The sequence below is a fragment of the Siphateles boraxobius genome, unplaced genomic scaffold (assembly GCF_051911475.1).
Source record: "Siphateles boraxobius isolate OS27281-9 unplaced genomic scaffold, OSU_SipBor_1 46, whole genome shotgun sequence".
NCBI lineage: Eukaryota > Metazoa > Chordata > Actinopteri > Cypriniformes > Leuciscidae > Siphateles > Siphateles boraxobius.
The window spans coordinates 1620767-1639857 of NW_027509097.1; the positions used below are offsets into that span (position 1 = coordinate 1620767).

At 40.8% G+C, this 19091-nt stretch overlaps 1 protein-coding gene across 20 annotated transcripts in view; it reads right to left on the reverse strand.

Moving 5' to 3' along the window:
• The window catches only part of ebf3a (EBF transcription factor 3a), a 96433-nt gene extending 77398 nt beyond the window's left edge, over positions 1–19035 (reverse strand). For 11 of the 20 annotated variants that reach the window (XM_077200259.1, XM_077200260.1, XM_077200265.1 and 8 more), the window contains exons 1-6: positions 18124–18864; positions 17720–17876; positions 17333–17396; positions 17008–17063; positions 14427–14500; positions 13033–13101 (exon numbers count right to left, since the gene is read on the reverse strand). In XM_077200259.1, coding sequence (XP_077056374.1) covers positions 13033–13101; positions 14427–14500; positions 17008–17063; positions 17333–17396; positions 17720–17876; positions 18124–18257 — 554 coding nt within the window. In that variant the 5' untranslated portion in view covers positions 18258–18864. Of the gene's footprint in view, positions 1–13032; positions 13102–14426; positions 14501–17007; positions 17064–17332; positions 17397–17719; positions 17877–18123 lie in introns of all 20 variants that reach the window. The other 9 variants (XM_077200273.1, XM_077200262.1, XM_077200267.1 and 6 more) reach the window with 6 other exon arrangements.
• Between the last annotated feature and the right edge of the window lie 56 nt (positions 19036–19091).

Here is a 19091-nt window from a genome sequence, read left to right on the forward strand (position 1 = left end):
ATTTTTGGCAGCTAAAACTTTTGAGTGCAACTGATTCTTTTTTTTTTGTAACGTAATCGATATATAAGGTAGAAGTGAATGAGCTAATTCTTGCTTCTCAGCACAAGCATCCTCGTCTTTACTCTGTGATCTCCATCAAAACCCCTCACAAAAGAGCTAAAGGCTCTGTGACACTCTCACATTACACACATGTGAATATCTAAAGTGCTTTTGCCACCCACCCTCGCTGAGAACGATTTTCTTTCACTTGTCTCCCCCCGGTCTCACTCTTTGGACATGGAAGTTTACGCCTGGAGGATTCGAACACAAACCAAGTTTCATTTGTCCTTCAGTTCTACCCACCCAAGTGGTGATTAGTTTGGTTTAGCTGCTGGCTAAGAAAGCAAACCAATACAGTAGACCAAACAAGAGACCCGACGCTGGAGGGCAGAGCGACGCTCTGATTGGCTGCTCTTCATTATGTCCAGCTGGAAGGTAAATAATCAACAAACACTCAATGAGGGACAGCCTGTTTCAGCCCACCACTTTAATCAACACTTAAGGAATCAAATTGGATTTGCCCTATCTGAGACAAATAGACTCCAGATTGTGTGTGTGTGGCTGCCTCATTCCTTGTAAGAGTGTCGGATATTTATCGCCGCAAACTTAAAGCCTAATACAGGGATACATTACTTCAGTCCTGTTACAGTAAGTTTGCAATTTATATACTTAAATGTTAATATATAAAATGTAAATAAATGTAAACAAATAATGGTATATAATAATATATATATATATATATATATATATATATATATATATATATATATAATTAACAAAATAAATATTCTTTCATTCTTATTCTAGATTTGTATTTACATTTTAATATTTAAACTGCAAATGCACTTTTGACAGTTTTGGCATGGTTTGTGATAGGCATAATAGATAGATAAATAGTAATAACCTAAGACGTGTCTCTTTCAAAACATGTTTGTGTTGCATTCAAAATGTTTTGGGGTCGAAGATCATTGCAAAATGCTAATAACGAACTTGGCTAGTAAAAAATCATCGCACAACACCACAATATTTACAGCCAGTATTCAGTGCACTTTGTGCCAAGAACGATATTTTGTTCTGAAAAACAAATTGATCACTATGAATTTCCCCATAACAAAGTGGAGTTTGAACATGCCAATGCAAGTATAAACTACAATTTAGCCAAAATACAGTACGCAATGTTCTTGCATCAGTATGTGAGGTGGACGCAGAGCCAGTGTGTGTTTTGGGGCCGTTCCACTAAGTAATCCTGTAGGTCTGGCAGAAGAATGGCATTTTTAAAGACATCCCTTCAAATCTGCACCCTATTGAGGCCAGTGGTTTCCTCTGTCATTACAGAAGTGTAAACTCCTGGATGTGGGAGATTGAGAGTAATTTCTTACAGATGCACAGCCTCCTCTGGCTCTCGACACAGAGATTTGGGGAGAAAGGAGATCCAGCCAGGATGAGCTGGTCCCAAATCAGGGTGGACAAGTTCTGACGATTGTGTCACCGTATACACGTCTGTGACTGAACGCAGGATTATATTATTCATCACGGGTTACTCTGGAAATTATATTATTATTATTATTATTATTATTATTATTATTATTATTATTATTATTGTACACAATTGTTCATGACATACAATACCTATGTAGTCATCTGGTTTTGAGCTGAGTCTGTGGTCGACTTATATATTTTAGGGCCTTTACTGTTTTTTAATGGTAGAGAAAGCATGAGTGTAGTAGAAAATCAATTAACCCTTGACATTTCTCTACCAAAATATGTTTTGGGCCAGCCTTACTATATTTAGGACCATTTTGGGTTAAATTTCAGAGCAAAAATGTCATATAACAGTCAAATATTGCATCCAATAACATACACAACAAGGAAACGGTAAAAGGGAATGGACCGCCATGTCTGTCGCATGCCTGCCAACTAGGCCAAGCACGTGTGCTACTGTTCCTTTCTCATGCATTGAAGGGCAGAGGTACGATACTTTTTCATTCAGCATATTGAGCAGGTTTCTGGACAAGCCAGCCAGCGGTTTTATAGTTAATCAATACCAATCCATTCCCAGCCTTGATGTTAAATAGGGATCAATACAGGCAAGCTGTGGCTGGATCTGATTTCAATTGGTTGGCCAAGCAGTGGGTTTTAATCTGAAGCTAAATCAGACAGGAGAACATAAGTCAGGTGAATTACAACACTCCTTTCCCAGCACTAGGAAACGTCAGTCATATTTTATTATCGCAGTTTGGGCAGGTTTATTCACCAACTACGTTTTTTATTTATTTATTATTCCGTTTCATTTGTACGAGAAAGAGATACAAGCTGTCGTCAAAAACTAGCACGAAAAAAAAAAAAGAGAGACAAGAAAATCCTATTTCTCAGCTCTGACGGAGTGGGAACCTGCAATAACACCTCCTTTTTTTTTGTCTGTTCTTAAATGATTGATTCAGAGAGACTGGACAGATCGATGAAGTTCTTAAGTTCAGAACGCTTCCCGACCAGAAGATCATAAGGATCACATCATTTCTGAATTAGTCCTCCTGATTCACACAGATCAGAGATCTTATGCTACAAAGAGGGCAGCAGTTATTATAGACTGAAGAAAAAAACTTAACCAGCGCTTCAGCTGCCTTTTTCTACTACTCTTTGAGGTATATAACAGAGTCCATAATACTCTTTTCTCATCCTAAATGTTGCTCTCCGTCTTCAAAAAGCTGCCTTATCTATCTGCGGCCATTGAAATAGCAAGCTCTCTGACGAAAGGCCCGCCATGTATTCCTGTAGATAAGTGTTGTCAGCCACCACACTTTTGCTAAGCCCCCTGAAATCCCACTTTCAGGTGCGAAATCCATAAAACTCACCCGAGGCTAGCGGATCTAATGAAACATGCTAGCCCCTATAGCACTGATTGATCAGCTAGCGGTCAAAGCCCTGGCCCGACCGCCCCGGTGTCCCGCTCCTCTCGTGGTCCATCTATGATGATAAATTAGCAATAGATAGGGCCTAATGAGTTTACTAAACATTTGGGATTTGCACTAATAAACTGGCAAGCTAGCAGGCTAGCAGTGAGAATGAGCAATCCCCGAGCAGCCCCTTATCTAAAGGACATGACAGTTAAACCACACGTCCAATCTGCCATCGATTCATCATCCTGGCGTCATTGTGCATTCTTCACAAGAGGAAAATTATGCAGCGACTGCCTTGGAAACACAAGTGTTTTACACTCAGAACGAGGTCTGATGTTGCATGCATACCATGGTAAAGCACTTCAAAGAATACAATGCTTTTACTAATCTTATGTAAAAGATTAGTATTTTTTACAATGCTTTTACTAATCTAGTAAAAGATTAGTAAAAGCATTGTAAAAAATAGGCATTAAGCTGCAGACTACAGTACCATCTAGAGGAATGGACCAAGAGCAAGTCTACATAATGACATTCTAATGAACATGCAAATTAAAAATGCTTGCGGCATCTGTCAGCAATAAGACAGAAACTAAGATTTATCTCAAAGTTTGATTTATCTAGCATTAAAACGTACAATCGTGCAGCTAAACGGCCTCTTTTGTTTCGCATGCAAACAATTTAAGAGTTAAACAAATATTTAGCGTGGCTAATGGTATTCTATCAAGTTGACTCACAGCAACAACAATCAATCAGCATTGCACCCCATATTTAAAACAATGTAAATTAGTGGCAGCTTTGAGCAGAGTAAACGGCTGATGATGTGTGCTGGATGTCAGACAGAGTTCTGGACGCTGTAATTGCTGGGAATGATTATAATGAGGGAATGGGAAACTTAGGCAGAGACTCACTTATAATGATAAATAGCCTAGAGCCAGTGGGTGAAACGCGGCCTAACCTCTCAAACACACTTCTCGCTGCTGACTTCTGTACTTGGCTATTTCTCGTCTGGTAATCTAAATGTAATTCAACATCATATCGAACTTCACAAAGGGCAGTAAAACATAAGTGCAAGCAGAGATATACGTCCTACATCCCCACCAGTGCAAGCGAGCGCAATCTACCCCCGAATGTGAGATTCGCAAAACACGATTACGTTTTCAGAAGAACAGGCCATTGGCTGATAATCTTTTGACAGAGGGGCCTATATTTAGAGATACCTTGTCAGCTTTAATAAATGATAGTTATTTGCTGCAGTTTTTCAGAAGGTTTCGGAGCCGATGGCCCCTCCCGGGGGCCCATGGGATGGGTGACGGCCAAGGCCCAGTGCTTCTCTCGGAGAGATGCTGATGGCGTGCGCCCAATGTCCAGATCGCTGTCCTGCGACCTCAAATTGGCGCGACCAGCACCATGTCCAATACAATCCTCACACTGTTTCCTAACCTAATCTCAGCGGTGTCACACGACAGATTGCCACATTCGGAAAAATGGGAATAGAGGTTGGGTGGGTAGCTGGGAGGGGGTGGTTGAAAAAGAGAAAAGACATGGGAGCTTTGTGTTCTTTGAAAAGAGAGAAATCGGAGGGACAAGGAACGGATATTTCTTCCAAGGGAGACGGCGAGTATTCAACACCCTGATCTGATTTACAAACTGCTCCTAATGGCAAACAAATGTTGTGGGTGTGTATTCGCAAAAAATGAAAAGAGAACTGTCCGGATCAAGCCAACATCTACCACAAACCAAAAGCAAGTTATCATGCTTTTACAGCCTAAAACACGCACGCACACACACATACTGACATAGTGTTGACAGAATCAAACAGGACGCTCCATAAACACGCACATGTAAAATAGACAATGTGGACGAAAGGAAACCAAACACGTCAATTTAATTTAGCACGAAAACATTCTGCGGCACCGCAGCACTCGAGAACTAGAAACAACTGCAGAAGTAGTCAAAATAAAAATAAACATTCGGTTTGAAGCATTGTCAGCTATGTGCACATTAAGCAGATCTGTTTTGAATTCTTTCACGGTGTGAAGTTTGAGCAAAACAGGTTGTGCTGTGGAAATGGGACACGTTGGCCGCATTCACAGAGGGAAGCGTCATGAACTTCGGACATGCATTCCATTCAGTCCTTCCTAAACCACAACTGATTCAATTTTCCCGGTTGTTATTCAAAAGGAACGTGCACCCGCGCCGAGCTATTGTGTGACCGCACACCCTCTCCAACTGCCCGGGGTGAGTTTTTGTGTGCGTCTGCATGCATGTGTGGAATCACTTTTTTACGTGTCTGTCGATAATCGTGCTTCATGCATGTGAATATTTGTTGCATGTGAATCCATGCGTGCATATGCATGTGTGTGCGTGTTGACACACTCAGCGGGGGTTTTCATATAGCCCAACAAAAGGGGAGTGTCGTTGCTTTGTGCGCTCAATCAAATAAAAGGGGCTTTTTAAAGCACATATGTCCCCTCCATGGAGTCCTGATTAGACTCTCAATATCACCACACACACACACACACACACACACACACACACACACACACACACACACACACACACAATGATGCTGTTTGTTGTAGTAAAATTATCATTTTCACATTCCCCTTCTACTTCTGCTTTCGCTCTGATTCAGCTTTCTCATCTTTAAGTGTGTGCATGGATTTTGTCTCTCACTATAGACTCCTCGGAGCCGACGTCTTCCGGGCCTATGCAACACGTCTTACAATAACACAGTGCAGGGTTCCCTCCTGTCTACACATGCTAGAGCCATTTTCCCCTTCCCTTCTCACACCAGACCCACATGGCACAAAAAAAAGGAAACGCACACACTGCCATTGCCAAGTAATATTAGCATATAGCAGCTAAATCAAGACCATTACTGTCCCTGCTCTAGTCTCTAAGAAAAGAAAAAAGAAAAAGCTGCTCAAAACAATTTGCCTTTTTTTCTTACTTAGCCACCTGATCCCATCAAACCTGAATATGCAAAATGATGTCATAGGCAGAGAGCTTTTTTGATTGGTTAAATTACAGAGACAATGTGATATCTCTCAGGTGGAAGAGAGAAAAAAAATACTTATGACACTTATGGTTCTTTGCAGCACTTCAGAATGTTGTTCCTCACTATTTTTCACTAGAAGGGTTATCAAATGTAAAAGTCACTTTGGATAAAAGCATCTGTCAAATGTTTGAAAATGTGGTTTGCTTTCTAAAAGACTAAAGAACTTATTTTCCTATTGTAATCTGGCTGCAAAAATAGTTTGGAACCTTATTTTTAAAAGCGTACAACGATTATTTTTCAGATACGAAAGTGTTTATCTCTCTCCATAGAGGACATTGTTGTGGAGAAGCCTGCTCTGGAGTTGTGTGCTGTCGGACATCTGCTAGGCCTTGACCCACTTCTACGTGTGAGCAATGTGTGGCAGCGCTAAGGTTTGGCTTTTTGACCGCAGAGGCTGTTTCTCATTTTCTGTGTGAGTGCGAGCTGAGTGCTAGCTGCCAAGGGCAGGTTAAGCTCTCTGCTTCTCCCCTCCTGTAGATCTGGCATCCCTTCAGTTCCTCGTATAAAAGGTGGCAATCTTCATTAAAACCTCTTACAGACAACTGTCAGTTATTCACCGTTAGAAAGAGCCAGCTGTTCTCACTCTCTCTCTCTCTCTCTCTTGATCCCTCTAGTGAGACGGAAGTCACTAGTTCATAACAGAGGAGTTTAGAAGCATAGTCGGTTCTGAAGAGTTTCAAGGTGACAGTGTCATCCACGCTGCACGCAAAGGCATTTTTGTATATCATTATGTCGAAGAGAGACAAAAGAGCAATTAACAAATAATTACAAAAGATTTTTGGTCTACATTTCAAACACGCCAGCATAAGGAGAACCTTAAGTATGCTAATGATAAATCATTTGCATACTAGAAAACACTTGCCTTTTTTCTTTCCATTTTTTTAAAAAGAAAATCTGCAATTTATCAATGCAACACGGATTAATATTGAAATGGAAGTACATCTTAAATGTTATTTATTGCACATATTAAAAGGCATACTTGCCAATTTAGAAGCTCCATATTTAATTGGAGTCGGTTTGTCCTGCTAGGCCAGATATAACAACATTGGGTCAGCCAATAACATGATCTTGGGATGGAGCTATCTGTTTTTTTTTCCACCCTTGGCCAACAGGGGGAGTCTCTAAAACTTGTTTGAAAACAGTAATTATTTTTTCAATTCACTTTGCTGCCTCTAGTGGTGCAGAAAAGACACTGCATCTTTGACTAATGCCCCACACACATACATTTCAATAGGAAAGAGCAAAAAAAGACAGAATGTAAAGAAACCTTTTACGCAACCTACACCAAAGCAATACACTTGCAAACATCTTAGTATAGTCCTGTGTGACAGAAGGAACACTATTCTGAGTTATTTTCTTCTCATAATGGAGATCTAGACTCTACTTTCACTTTGGCCACTGCTGGACTTGCCCATTGAAGGAAAAAACACAATCTGTCTCTCTCTCTCTCTCTCTCTCTCTCTCTCTCTCTCTCTCTCTCTCTCTCTCTCTCTCTCTCTCTCACTCTATCTGTTGTTAGCAGAGGGTTTGCTGACTGTCTCATAAATAAGGAGTTGCTGTGCACACCTGTGTACCTGCAGCAGTGAGGCTGTTACCTGGCCAGAGATATATCTGCTGTCTGCAACCTCATTAATCAGGTCTAATGGAGCTCCGGCGCTCTCCTCCTCTCACACGTGAACTCTGTGAACATAAACACACATATACGTGCATGCGCATCCTCCAAGACTGCTGTGGCTCTATTGTACAGTAGATACAAGGACTTTTCGAATAAAACATTCAAACACACACACTTGAATGTCACCTGGACAAGGTAAGATATAAATAAATACAAATATTCCTCTCGTGGCTGGAGGCAAAAGCAGCAGTTCAAGTGTCCTCTACCACTCAGTCATAGGCCTGTTTTGCACATCCTGCGCAGGTTTATTTTCTATTAAACATGATGCTTGTGAGGGACATATCAGAGAGATATCCCTTTTACTTAAATAGACTTTAGTTTACATCACAGCATGGTTTGCTGTTTGCTATTGCAAGTCAGTCACACAATATTAGAGGGAGGGACATTATCAGACTAGAAAGCATTTCAGAGGACAACAATTTGGACACTATCAGAAAAATGTGTAACAATTTTACCTTTAGGGGTGCAACAGGTTGTCTCTAGGACTGTGCCCTTAAAATCCAACTTTGTATCTTATCTAAAGGTGCATATTAGTACTTTTAAGTAGTAATATATACCCTTAAGGTACTACTTTAACAGTAAATAAGGTACATTAAGGGTACTGTGGTTGTGCCCCGAAAGGTGTGATTTTTGCAAAAAAAAAATCCAAAAGGTCTCAGATTGTTGCAATAAATGTGCTAAAAGTGAATTGTGTCTATGTTTAGGAGAATGCAGAAGGACTCAAATCTGAAAGACAAGGACTAAAGGTTAAACTCTGTGGTGTGTGTGAAACAGGCCTTTCTGTGAAGGAAAAAGACAGGCCGAGGAATTAACACTTAACACAGGCTTAATTACATCACGCAAGCGCCTGTGAAAACCTGCCATTCAAGTGCATTGGTAAATAAACCTCTCTTTACAGGTGATCCAAATGCGTCTCGCTCCAGACAGCCCTCTGTTCCAGCGCTGATATGTAATTAAAATCATCTCCAAAATTCTCCTCGACAGGACGGGCCCGAGCCAAAAATGTAAATGACATTAAGGGAGACAATGAATTGAATTTTGTTTAATGTCCCTTTTGCTGGTGCTAATTTACATAGCGCTTTTCCAACAAAAGCTCTGACCTTCTAAATGCTGGCATTTGCTCAGCTCCGAGAGAAGGCCTGTGTGTGGATGAGAGAGAGGAGGTCTTTTTAAGTAGCCTGGTCGGAGAAGATACAAACAAAAGGGCAAAAAAATGGAGGAACTATCTGTGTTGGTTTTTCAAGATTAAAAAATCTCCAACAGGCTGAGTACGTACACAATTTATTTTTTCCCCAGCATATGGCTCAAGGAAGACCTAGCTAATAACCAAGCGAAATCCCTTCTGGAAAGGTCCTTCGGTATGAAAAAAATTAATGAGTGTTTAGCTAAATCAGCATCGGGACCCAAATATCATGTGGCCCGAACAGGTGCAGAAGCCTCAGCGAAATGAGCTACATAAACAGTCCTGCTACACAACTGTCTGACAAAAAAAGTCAATCTCATGAATTATTCAGTTGAGGGAGGGGGTTGGCTGTCAGAGGTCAGCATGTCTTGACCTTTCTGACAGGAAGTGAAAGGGAGATCGGTTGGCTAGGAAAACCCTCATCGCTCTTGAGTCGGAGAGGTATTATTAGTTCTCGGACCGATACGGGGGCGGTAAATGATCCAACGCCTCGCTTTTGACATGTGTGTTCAAGACATCACCTACAACAGTTCAGGATCTAGCTGTAGAACTCCTCATTTCTGATGCTCAATCTATCTTTCAAAAATATAGATGAATAATCTATGGCGAAGCAGGGTCGGGTTGTGAAATATTTAAACATCCATCGAGGTTGAAATTTTGTAACAGCTGTGAAATACAACCAAGTTTTTCTCATATATTTTTTTCTTCTTATTCTTCTCCTCGTGAAGAACCTAAAGCTGCACTAAAGTCCAAGAGAAATAGTATAAACAGATGTCTGGCTTGACTACAGGAAAATAGGACACAATTGGAATGATAAGTCTCCTAAACTCCATTGAAAATGCCAGAAGCGAGCGGGTGCCAGTTATTGTCCGAGCCCGTGCCAACGAGCAGTATGCCTGGCCCATGTGCCATCTGGGAGAATGTGGCTGAAAACGTTATTGATAATGGATCACCAGATCTTCTGGTCACCATAGCCATGTTTAGCAGAACATTCTCTCCCTCTATCTGTCTGTCTATCTATCCTCAGTCCAACCCAGTTAAATGTTTTGATTGTAATGCAACCGACCCTTTCCTGTCCGCACTTTGGATCTACTTCCTGTGCACGCAAACGCTTGTTTATAAACGGTGACTGAGCATGCACATATCTTAGCAACGCATTAAATTCCCTCGTGTACTGTAACATTCCACTTTTTCCACAGAGACAAGAAAAAAGACGGACCTAACAAGACATTACCCCACAGGATTGGTTTTGTGATTACAAATTAGCTTTATATCATACACCCCACCTGCACGAACGCTTTAGTCATTTGAGGTTCGTGTTTCCGTGCGTTCCGGGCTCTCCCGGCCGCCTTGTTCTCCGAGCGTTGGATAAAATCATCTGTTCACAGTTGTGATATGCAGACAATGCAGTCGGCTAATGAAGTACATCTGCTTTTGTGATCTGACAGAACGGATCGGCCCTCTATGAAAATGATCCTCTCGAGTCTTTCAGACGCCTCACAATCAAAATTTGAGCTTTTTTATCCACCGTTTCAACCTTCCACAATATCCCTCCTTTTTGCCCAGTATCAGAGCTTCGTTGCACTGTTCTCCTTTTCCTCTTTTACTAGTGTTACACATATTGTTCGCCAGATTGAAGCACAAAGCGCCAAGACATTCGATCCATCCACCTCTATTTAGCCACGACACAAAGCCGAGCAATTTATGGGAAGAGTCAATGCGGTAAATATCAGTGAAACCCTGTTGTAAAGTGTTCATGTTTTTCTTTAAAGGTAAATACATTGTATAAGCCACAGTTGGGAGAATCGACTCTGACTGCCTGAGACTCCTTTCAGGACTCACTAAGAGGAAGTGATATGTGTTTTATCTTCTGTTCAGAAAACCAAAACAAATCCTCCTCCACCTCGCCGGGACTCCTCTTTTTCCCCTCCCTCCCCCCATCCAGCTTTTCTTTCTCTTGCGGTTGAGTTACAGTGAGTGCATGAATGTCTGTCCTGTAACTAATTACTGTTCGCACACTGTCAGAGCTCTTCAGCACGTCTGTTTGAACAAGCTAATCATTTAATGCAGAGATAACAAAGGTTACTGAGATTGATTCACACTCTGTGAGAGTGTTTACAGAAGAAAATGTAAGGAACTCATATTCCCCTCCAAAAAAGGTTAAATAGAGACTCTGTTCAAAAACTTAGTGGGCTGCCTACATCGGTAACATTTTAGGACATCACAGGCACACGTCATTATGCTTTAGCATTTATGCTACATTCTAAGATAACATATTTGGGGCAAATTGTATGTCAGCATTCATGGACAAGCAAATCTCAGAATGCAATAATGAAATAAATATAATTAAGATTAATTTGAAATCAAAAAGTATGGTTACACTTTATTTTAAGGTGATATACATACATTGTACTTACTCAAATAAGTACGGAGTAATATTAATTAACTACATGTAGTTACTATAGAGCTATGGTTAGGGTTTGGTTTAGGGTTAATTACATGTAATTATGCATAATTTGCTCTCATTACTGTAGTAAGTACATGTAGTTACATAAAGTGTTACGAAAATAAATGAAAATGGACTATTTGACTAATATTTACATATTTACATGTGCTGTGTATTTTTATGCTATTTAGAATATTGCAGAATTAGCTAAGCAATACATTAATACTTTATAGTAATCAAATGTGATTAATGTTTCTGCTTATGGATATGTACAGCAAGTAGTTTGGATGTTGCCTATTTAGGAAGCAGAAAACAAGACAGCTTACTAAGTTTTGTAACAGAGCCATAGATTGTCAATTAAATCAAATATTGATTATGAATAAGCTGTGTATAAACAAAACAAACGTATGTCTGCTCCAAAAGATGAATCAAACTGCCTCACACTAAGCGATTCACTCACATTATTGTGTAGTACCGCAGGGTTTCCACTTTATGACCACATGACGTGAGAGCGGGAAATGCTCAGACCTCCAAAACACGCGAGCACGGCCAAAGCTTCGACACACGGAGCATGAGTCCTTTTTTCCGACGCTTCACACGCTTCATGTATGGGGACTGACAGCGGCAACTGGTCGCTGCTATTTGATTACTAATAAGAAAGATGTTCCCTCTGTCAGATACCAAACATTCCCTGCTAAGCAAACAGCTATTTCAGCAAGTCAAACATTAGCATTGCTATCCACTGGTGGCGCATATTTCGTTCCCGGTTTTACCCATCATCTCACCCTCCAATCTAATTTCTCACTCAGTGGACAGACAAGTTCGTGATCGTGGGATAACTTTGCAACAGCTACAGCAAGAAAACGAGAGAGAGAGAGAGAGAGAGAGAGAGAGAGAGAGAGAGAGAGAGAGAGAGAGAGAGAGACTCTTACTGCTGGCAGCACTTGATGCTTATTCATGGCTCTTTACAGCAGATGGAAACAGAGAGACTCCAGGCTTTATAGAGCAAGGTAGGCTTGTTCTAGCTCACTAATCTCCAAGAGGCCCGGACTCGAGCAGCCAGCGCTCCCTGTCACATTTACCGTTTCAACCGCGAGTCCAAGACCTGCCCTGCCGTAATCCACGTACGTGCTGCCACTACAGGGATAATTGGACAAAAAGGAAGAAGTGTAAGTCTCGCCGAGTAAGTGTAACCTTCAGCCAGACTCACAAAGAGAAACATAAGCTGCAAAAAAAAAAAGAAAGAACGTCAATTACCCACTCGGCGGGAGCCGGTGTGTTTGAACATGCTTTCCCTAATGTGATCAACATGCAACCGCCAACAGCCAGCCCAGAAACATTACTCATTTCCCACCGGCAGCACTACAGAGCACAACGTAAAAACACCTTTTTCCCTCAAACATGCACGCTCGCAGACGCAACGTTCCTGCTCTGTTGCGGAGCGCAGTCGTGCCACAAAGCCAGCGAGAGGCAGGGCACTGTTTACAGACGAGATAAGCAGAGCTGCTGTTAACAAATTAGGATGAAAGAGTTGTGAGTTTAAAACCAAACGCTCTCTAGATCGCAAGTCTCGAGGAAAGCGCTTCCCTGACAACTCACCAGCAATTACACGGTCCCCAAAGACACCCTCGGGTTTCCACATCAACACACCTGCACAACAACACACGGCAAACCCAGGCCGGGACGCTGGGCCGCAGCGCCCTACACTCACAGAAGCAGATAGAGTCTTACCTGTCGATGATCACGGGATCTGAGGGCGTTTCGTTCCTGTTTCCGCAGCTTTTTTTGTCACAACACCGACTTGTGGAGAAGAACACAGGGAGAGAGAGAGAGAAGACAAGACATGAGATGAGATATGAGAGAATCAGCAAACAGCTTGCATGTGTCTTTGGTCTTCGAGCGCCGTGTGTTTAGATTTATTCATCTGACACGCTCTCTCGTCCTCTTTTCTAGCTAACCGCGAGGTGTTTGGCGTAGGTTCTGGCTGAGCCTGATGGTGTTGGTGGCTGCGGTTCTCGCAGATGCGGGCGGCGGGTAAACACAGAGCCCGGCGCTGTGGCTGAAGGAGGGAAAACAGCATGTTTTTGGTGTTTGTCTTAGTGCTGAGAGGAGGAGAGGGGGTGCCAGGAGGCTGGGAGGGGGGGAAAGCTCTCTCTCAGCCCCAGCTTTTGTTTACCTCTAATTGTCAAGCTGTTGTGTCTGGAGAGGATGCAAGATGCCACCTTCAACCAGGATTTCTGTGGGGCACTTATTAATTACCAGCTCAAAAAGCCTCCATCAGTCTCCTACAATGTGCCAATGCCTCCATTTTGAGGCCCAGAAGATGCTTCCATTATGCTTTCTTTAATTAATGTTGAAATTACTGAGATAAAAAAAAAATGTTATGCCTCTTGAATTTAAAGAAGCCCACTTGTATAATGGTTACATGTCTAAGTGAGCTAAATTAACACCATATGGTATGGAAAACATGTAAAGCTCCTTAAAGCTGACAGCTAAAGTGATTAAAGTATGTCTATGGACCTCTGCTTGGGACTCGGAAACGCATCTGTGCGGTTTGACGCACGCAACAGAGTGCGATGCGAGGAACTTTCTTTATCGGTAAATACGGCTGCGTACACTCTTATAAGTTTGAAGCGTTATTATCTTGAGCGCAGAAGAATGTGGCGTTACCTCATAGCAAGCTTCTGATTCTTTTCCGATTTGGTGGGAAATTTAGTGCTTGCTTCCATACGTGTGTGTGTGTGTGTGTGTGTTTCATTTTATCCTCTATAGTATTTAAAGTCCAGTGAGATCATTCGTAAATCCGATGTCACCAAATGATTCAGTCAAATTTGCGCTCCTGAAGTAGAACTTCTGAAACTCGCAAAGCAGGGCGCAAAGCGAACCGTAAATCATTATGAATAAGCCGCCTGACAATTCTGAACATTTGGATTCTTTTCAGCGTTTCCAGGCAGATCTATTCAGGGATTCATTGATTTTCTGTAAGGCTGATGCTCAGAGGCCTGGATAGGCCTACATCGTGTGCGTTACGCATTTATGAAAACATGACGAGACATTATGGCTGATTAAATACAATTATGCAGTCGAATGTAATAGTTTATATTTATCTGAAAATATTTTCTTACCTGCACATAATTTCGTGTGTGAGAAGAACTCGGCACATTTCTGGGTTTTTGTCTTGTCCTTCATAAATAATAGCCTTGAAATAAAAGTAACAGTGAATATATTTTTAACATGAGGATTGCACACAGGCTAAAATATAACAGTCAAAATATTAAATATAAAACTTAATTTCTCCATTGAAAAAATTAATTTAAAAAATTACTGAAATTGGACCTAAAAAAATAAAATGGGGTTTATGGCACAAAGTTAAGGTTCATCAATTAAAAATTGACATGAGAAGGTGCATAAATAAAATCCATTTAGCCCACATACATTGTTAAACAATGTTTTATCTGTAAACCAACACACATGCCCACATTCTAGATAGAGATAACCTTTGTGTTATTAATTTGCATAAATAAATATGATGTTTGAAATTAATATCAACACTTGGCCGGTCATTGCGATGACAAATTATACCACATGCATATCACTTTAGAAATGAAGAGTCGCATATGCTTCTGTTTAGATCTTTGCGCTATTTATTTGGGGAATGATAATAGAAATCACATAGTTGTCGCTTCTCCGACGCAGATGGCCGCGGTAAATAATACCCATAACCGTACACATCAACGCGGTTATAATCTGCAGATATTTAGGGGTAGAGTGCTAATGGGCAATCTGTTGTTTATTTTGAGCCGCTAACAATGATTTTTCTTTAGATAAAAAGCGGTGTCGGGGGGTACGCTTGAGTAATTTTTGAGCATTGGCTTTAACAGATGGCGTTTGGAGCTGTAGGTGCGCACGGGCCTTGCTGCTTTTTGCGCGTTCTATCTCACTCTCTCTTTCTCTCTCTCCCTCCCTCCCACCCTCCCTGTTTGCCCTGCTCCCGTTATGATGTACTGTGCAAGAGCGCACTCCAACGCGTCCTTTCGTGGGATCCGTGGGGCGCGTTGGAGTGCGCTCTTGCACAGTACATCATTGTAGTAATAATAAAAAGATATATTAAATAATATATAAATACACAAACAAACATACACTTATGTGTACAAACTGTTTGTACACAAAAGTGTATGAAAATCCGAGCCCTGCTGTATATCTAAACATTAAAGTGGAAAGAAAAAAAGGCAAGCTTAATGTGCGTAAATAAGCACGTAGCGAAAATAATTTGCACTAAAAAATATGAGAACTTATAAAAGAGTATAATCGAAATTAGGTCAAGTTTTAATTTGTATTTGCCAACTGCATACTAAATCAAGCGTTGGTTCTAAATTAATTCTATTAATGAATTTTATTAAGTCATATCTACAAACCGTCTAGATATTGCAAATAACAAAATGAGCACTGGGTTGAATTTATCAGACATTATTTGACGTACCCTTATTTTCCACGCCTGCCTATCAATGAAAATATACGGAAAAACCATAAAGTGACTGTTCAGCGCCATTGACTCTTTGATCATGTTCAGCTCCATTCTGAGGCGCCTCAGATAAAACCTTCATATTTCTGTCCTGTGATGCCAAACGATGGATAAACTACAGATAACAAGAGCCTCAAAATCAAGCTAAAGATCCGCCCTGTTCTTTACTATGAGAGGCTGAAATGGACAATGGAAATGAGCTGAGAGTGATTTCAGAGAACATCAGAGCCCAATATGAACTCAAGTGTCTGTCTCACGCCTGGAGCTTTATTTTTATGCCTTTGACCAGATCTGATTACAGCACTACAAAAGTGAGTTTTTACGTGCGATATAAATGGCACACGAACATTTAGTAGCTAACTGAATGCCAATTCATAAATATTGCACCGCCAAATAAAAAAAGTGCATTTTACATTTTTTTAATTTTATTTCATATGCTGTGATGTAAAATTATTAAAATAATGTATTCATTATAAAAGTGCACGCGTATAGGCTGTATATTGTCTCAGATTACAAAAAATATATAATATTGAATAAAAACAACCTAATGGAGCGCAATACACACATATGGGTTTTGACTATTATGCTTTATATGCGAAGGTGAGATTATAATGTGGCTTATAAAATACTAATCCGCGTAAATTAGAAAGAAATCATTAACACTTTAGGTTATTTTTGTCTTTATCCTCGGAAAAATAGAAATATATATATATATATTTTATTTTAAATGAGTAATTAATGCAAACACATTTTTTGTGCCCCACACTATTTCATTAATTCGCAATGAATTATCAAGCAGCTAAAAGAGAATAAAAACGTGGTAATGTGATTCATATTAAATTAAATCCGCCAAATAACCTCCCCCCATTAATCAGAGCAACCCAAAATGAGCCACGGCTTTACATTAGTGTCCATGGTACCCTAGTACAACTAAATATAGCAAGTTAAAGCAGCAATATCAATAAATTGCACTGCACCTCCAATAAATAATACATATAAAGAAGATCTATTCGCTTATGCTGTATTTACTTATGGAAACATGAACAATGTAGCCTAATGTAAAGCACGTGCAACAAACTTACACACACACACACACACAGAGAGAGAGGGAGAGAGAGAGAGAGAGAAAGAGAGGGATATTATAAATATAAATACACAGATACAAGCAAGAGAAAAGTTCTTACCTGTTTTGTCATGGAATCGATTAACCGAACATAAAGATCCTGTTCTGTTCTGACGCCTGTGGGAAATTATTTTTTTGTTTTTCAATGTGGAAGAAGTCTGGTGTAAAAAACTATACAACGTTTCCTCGGAAAAAAAATTAGAAAGTATTCTTGAAATTCACTAGTAAAAAAAAAACATCATCGAAGGTTTGCCATCTACTAGAATTACATTTGTGGAATAAACTGAACTACATTTTAGGAAACTGAATGTAAGTCAATACGGCTCCATTGAGCGAATAAAACACTTGTAAATCTATCCCTGCTGAATAGAGAAATTTACACTTACCGTTGCTGTACAATAGTTGTAGTTTGTAATGTATCCCATTGTTAGTTTTTTCACTGTTAGGTTCCTGAAAATAAGCATTTGTTTGGGGTCAGATTGGCATTATTGGGCTGCTGAGAATTTTATTTTTATATATTTATGAAATGCATGCATTTTTGTCTGTATGCATGTACATATTTACGCTTTTATCCAGCAACTCTATTTCAAGTTTGCTATTTTAGCAGAATAATTCCTGGCAATAATGTGTATAATGCATATTTATTTTTGTTTTGTTTTGTTATCTCTGTGATATCCATCAAAAGTGTTTTATGGCGCACGTGTTTCCAAAGATCTAGAGATGTGGAAGTTTTAAGGTGAAAATTCAGAGCTGTATTCCAGACTGCCGCTTACTTTATCCTTTTCCACAAAGTCCACAAAAGCTGTCCTTTCGATCTCCACTGGCTGTCCCTGTCTGTCATAAAGCGCCAGGACGAAGTGGAAAAAATTGGATTTTCTGAGGTTAGATGGCGGTTGTTTCTCATAATGCGCCCGTGCCAGACCAACTCCACTGCGGGGAAAACAAGACACCAGTGTGGGTTAAAACAACAGGCGTACACTTGAGATCTGGATAGATGTAGATAGAATGAAAACATGGGAGAATTCTTGATTTGTCACTTAAACTGTAATATGATGTAATGAACAGGGGAAAGCGGCGAAGAGGTGCATGGGGAGAGTGTAATTGATACATGGCATATTGGGGATTTAGGGGTCGATCTGAGAAATGCATTAAAAATCGGATGATTTGGCAAACGTACCTCTGGGCGGCCGTGTTCGCATCCACCACCCCAGCCGTGTGCATCCACGATCGGACCGAATTCATGCCACTGCCCAGCGGTTCCTCTTTCATAGTGGTCCCCCCTCTCGGTATATTTTCCTGAATCCCAAACATTAAAACAGTTCGCGTGCAACCCACTTCCAGCCAAAGAGATGAAATGAGAGTGTGAGCGAGGGCGCGTCGTTTCTCCAAGAAGCCCCTTCGGATAGCAGTAAGAGTTTGTTTGGGATTTGTCGAAAAGAGAAGAAGAAGAAGAAGAAAAAAGCAGTCCCGACTCCTTCTTCAGTCCGTCCTGCGTTGGCACCACATGAACGATTCAGTGCGTAAAGATTCTCAAGCCTCTCCAGCAGCTTGTTTGGATAGATGAAGATCCTCCCGTGGAAGAAGCGAAACAACTCGCGCAAATATCAGGGATATTAGAGTTGTTTTAATTCAGTTAAACATTTCTCGCAACTTTCTGTGGTGGTTGTTGTTGCTGTTGATGAGGATGATGATGATGGTGATGATGCTCTTAGCTTGGTGGCATCCTATAACAACAGCTTCAAAAAAGGCTTCGGGACACTGCTGAATCCACCACTTCTGGCTCCAAAAGACAAATAAACGCGTAAATGATCACCGTGGAGGTGTTCCCGGACACGGGAGAGGATGATGAGGGGCCTTTAGCGCGTCTTTGCAGAATGGATGGAAGCATACAAAACTCAACCCTCTATCCCCCAGGACTGGAACCTTTCCCGGGAGCCAAAAACTCCAGACCCACGGGATCCACGCTGTCAGAGGATGACGCGCACGGAGGCGTGGCTTTGCCCATACATGGAGAGGATTGAAGCTTCCTGTCGCTGGGCTTTAAGCTTGGACCGTGAGTACATACAAGACTAGAGTCGCTGCTGCTGCTACTGCTTTTCCAGTGAACATCATGTCAAGTAATCATCAGAGAGGAACAAAAATGAA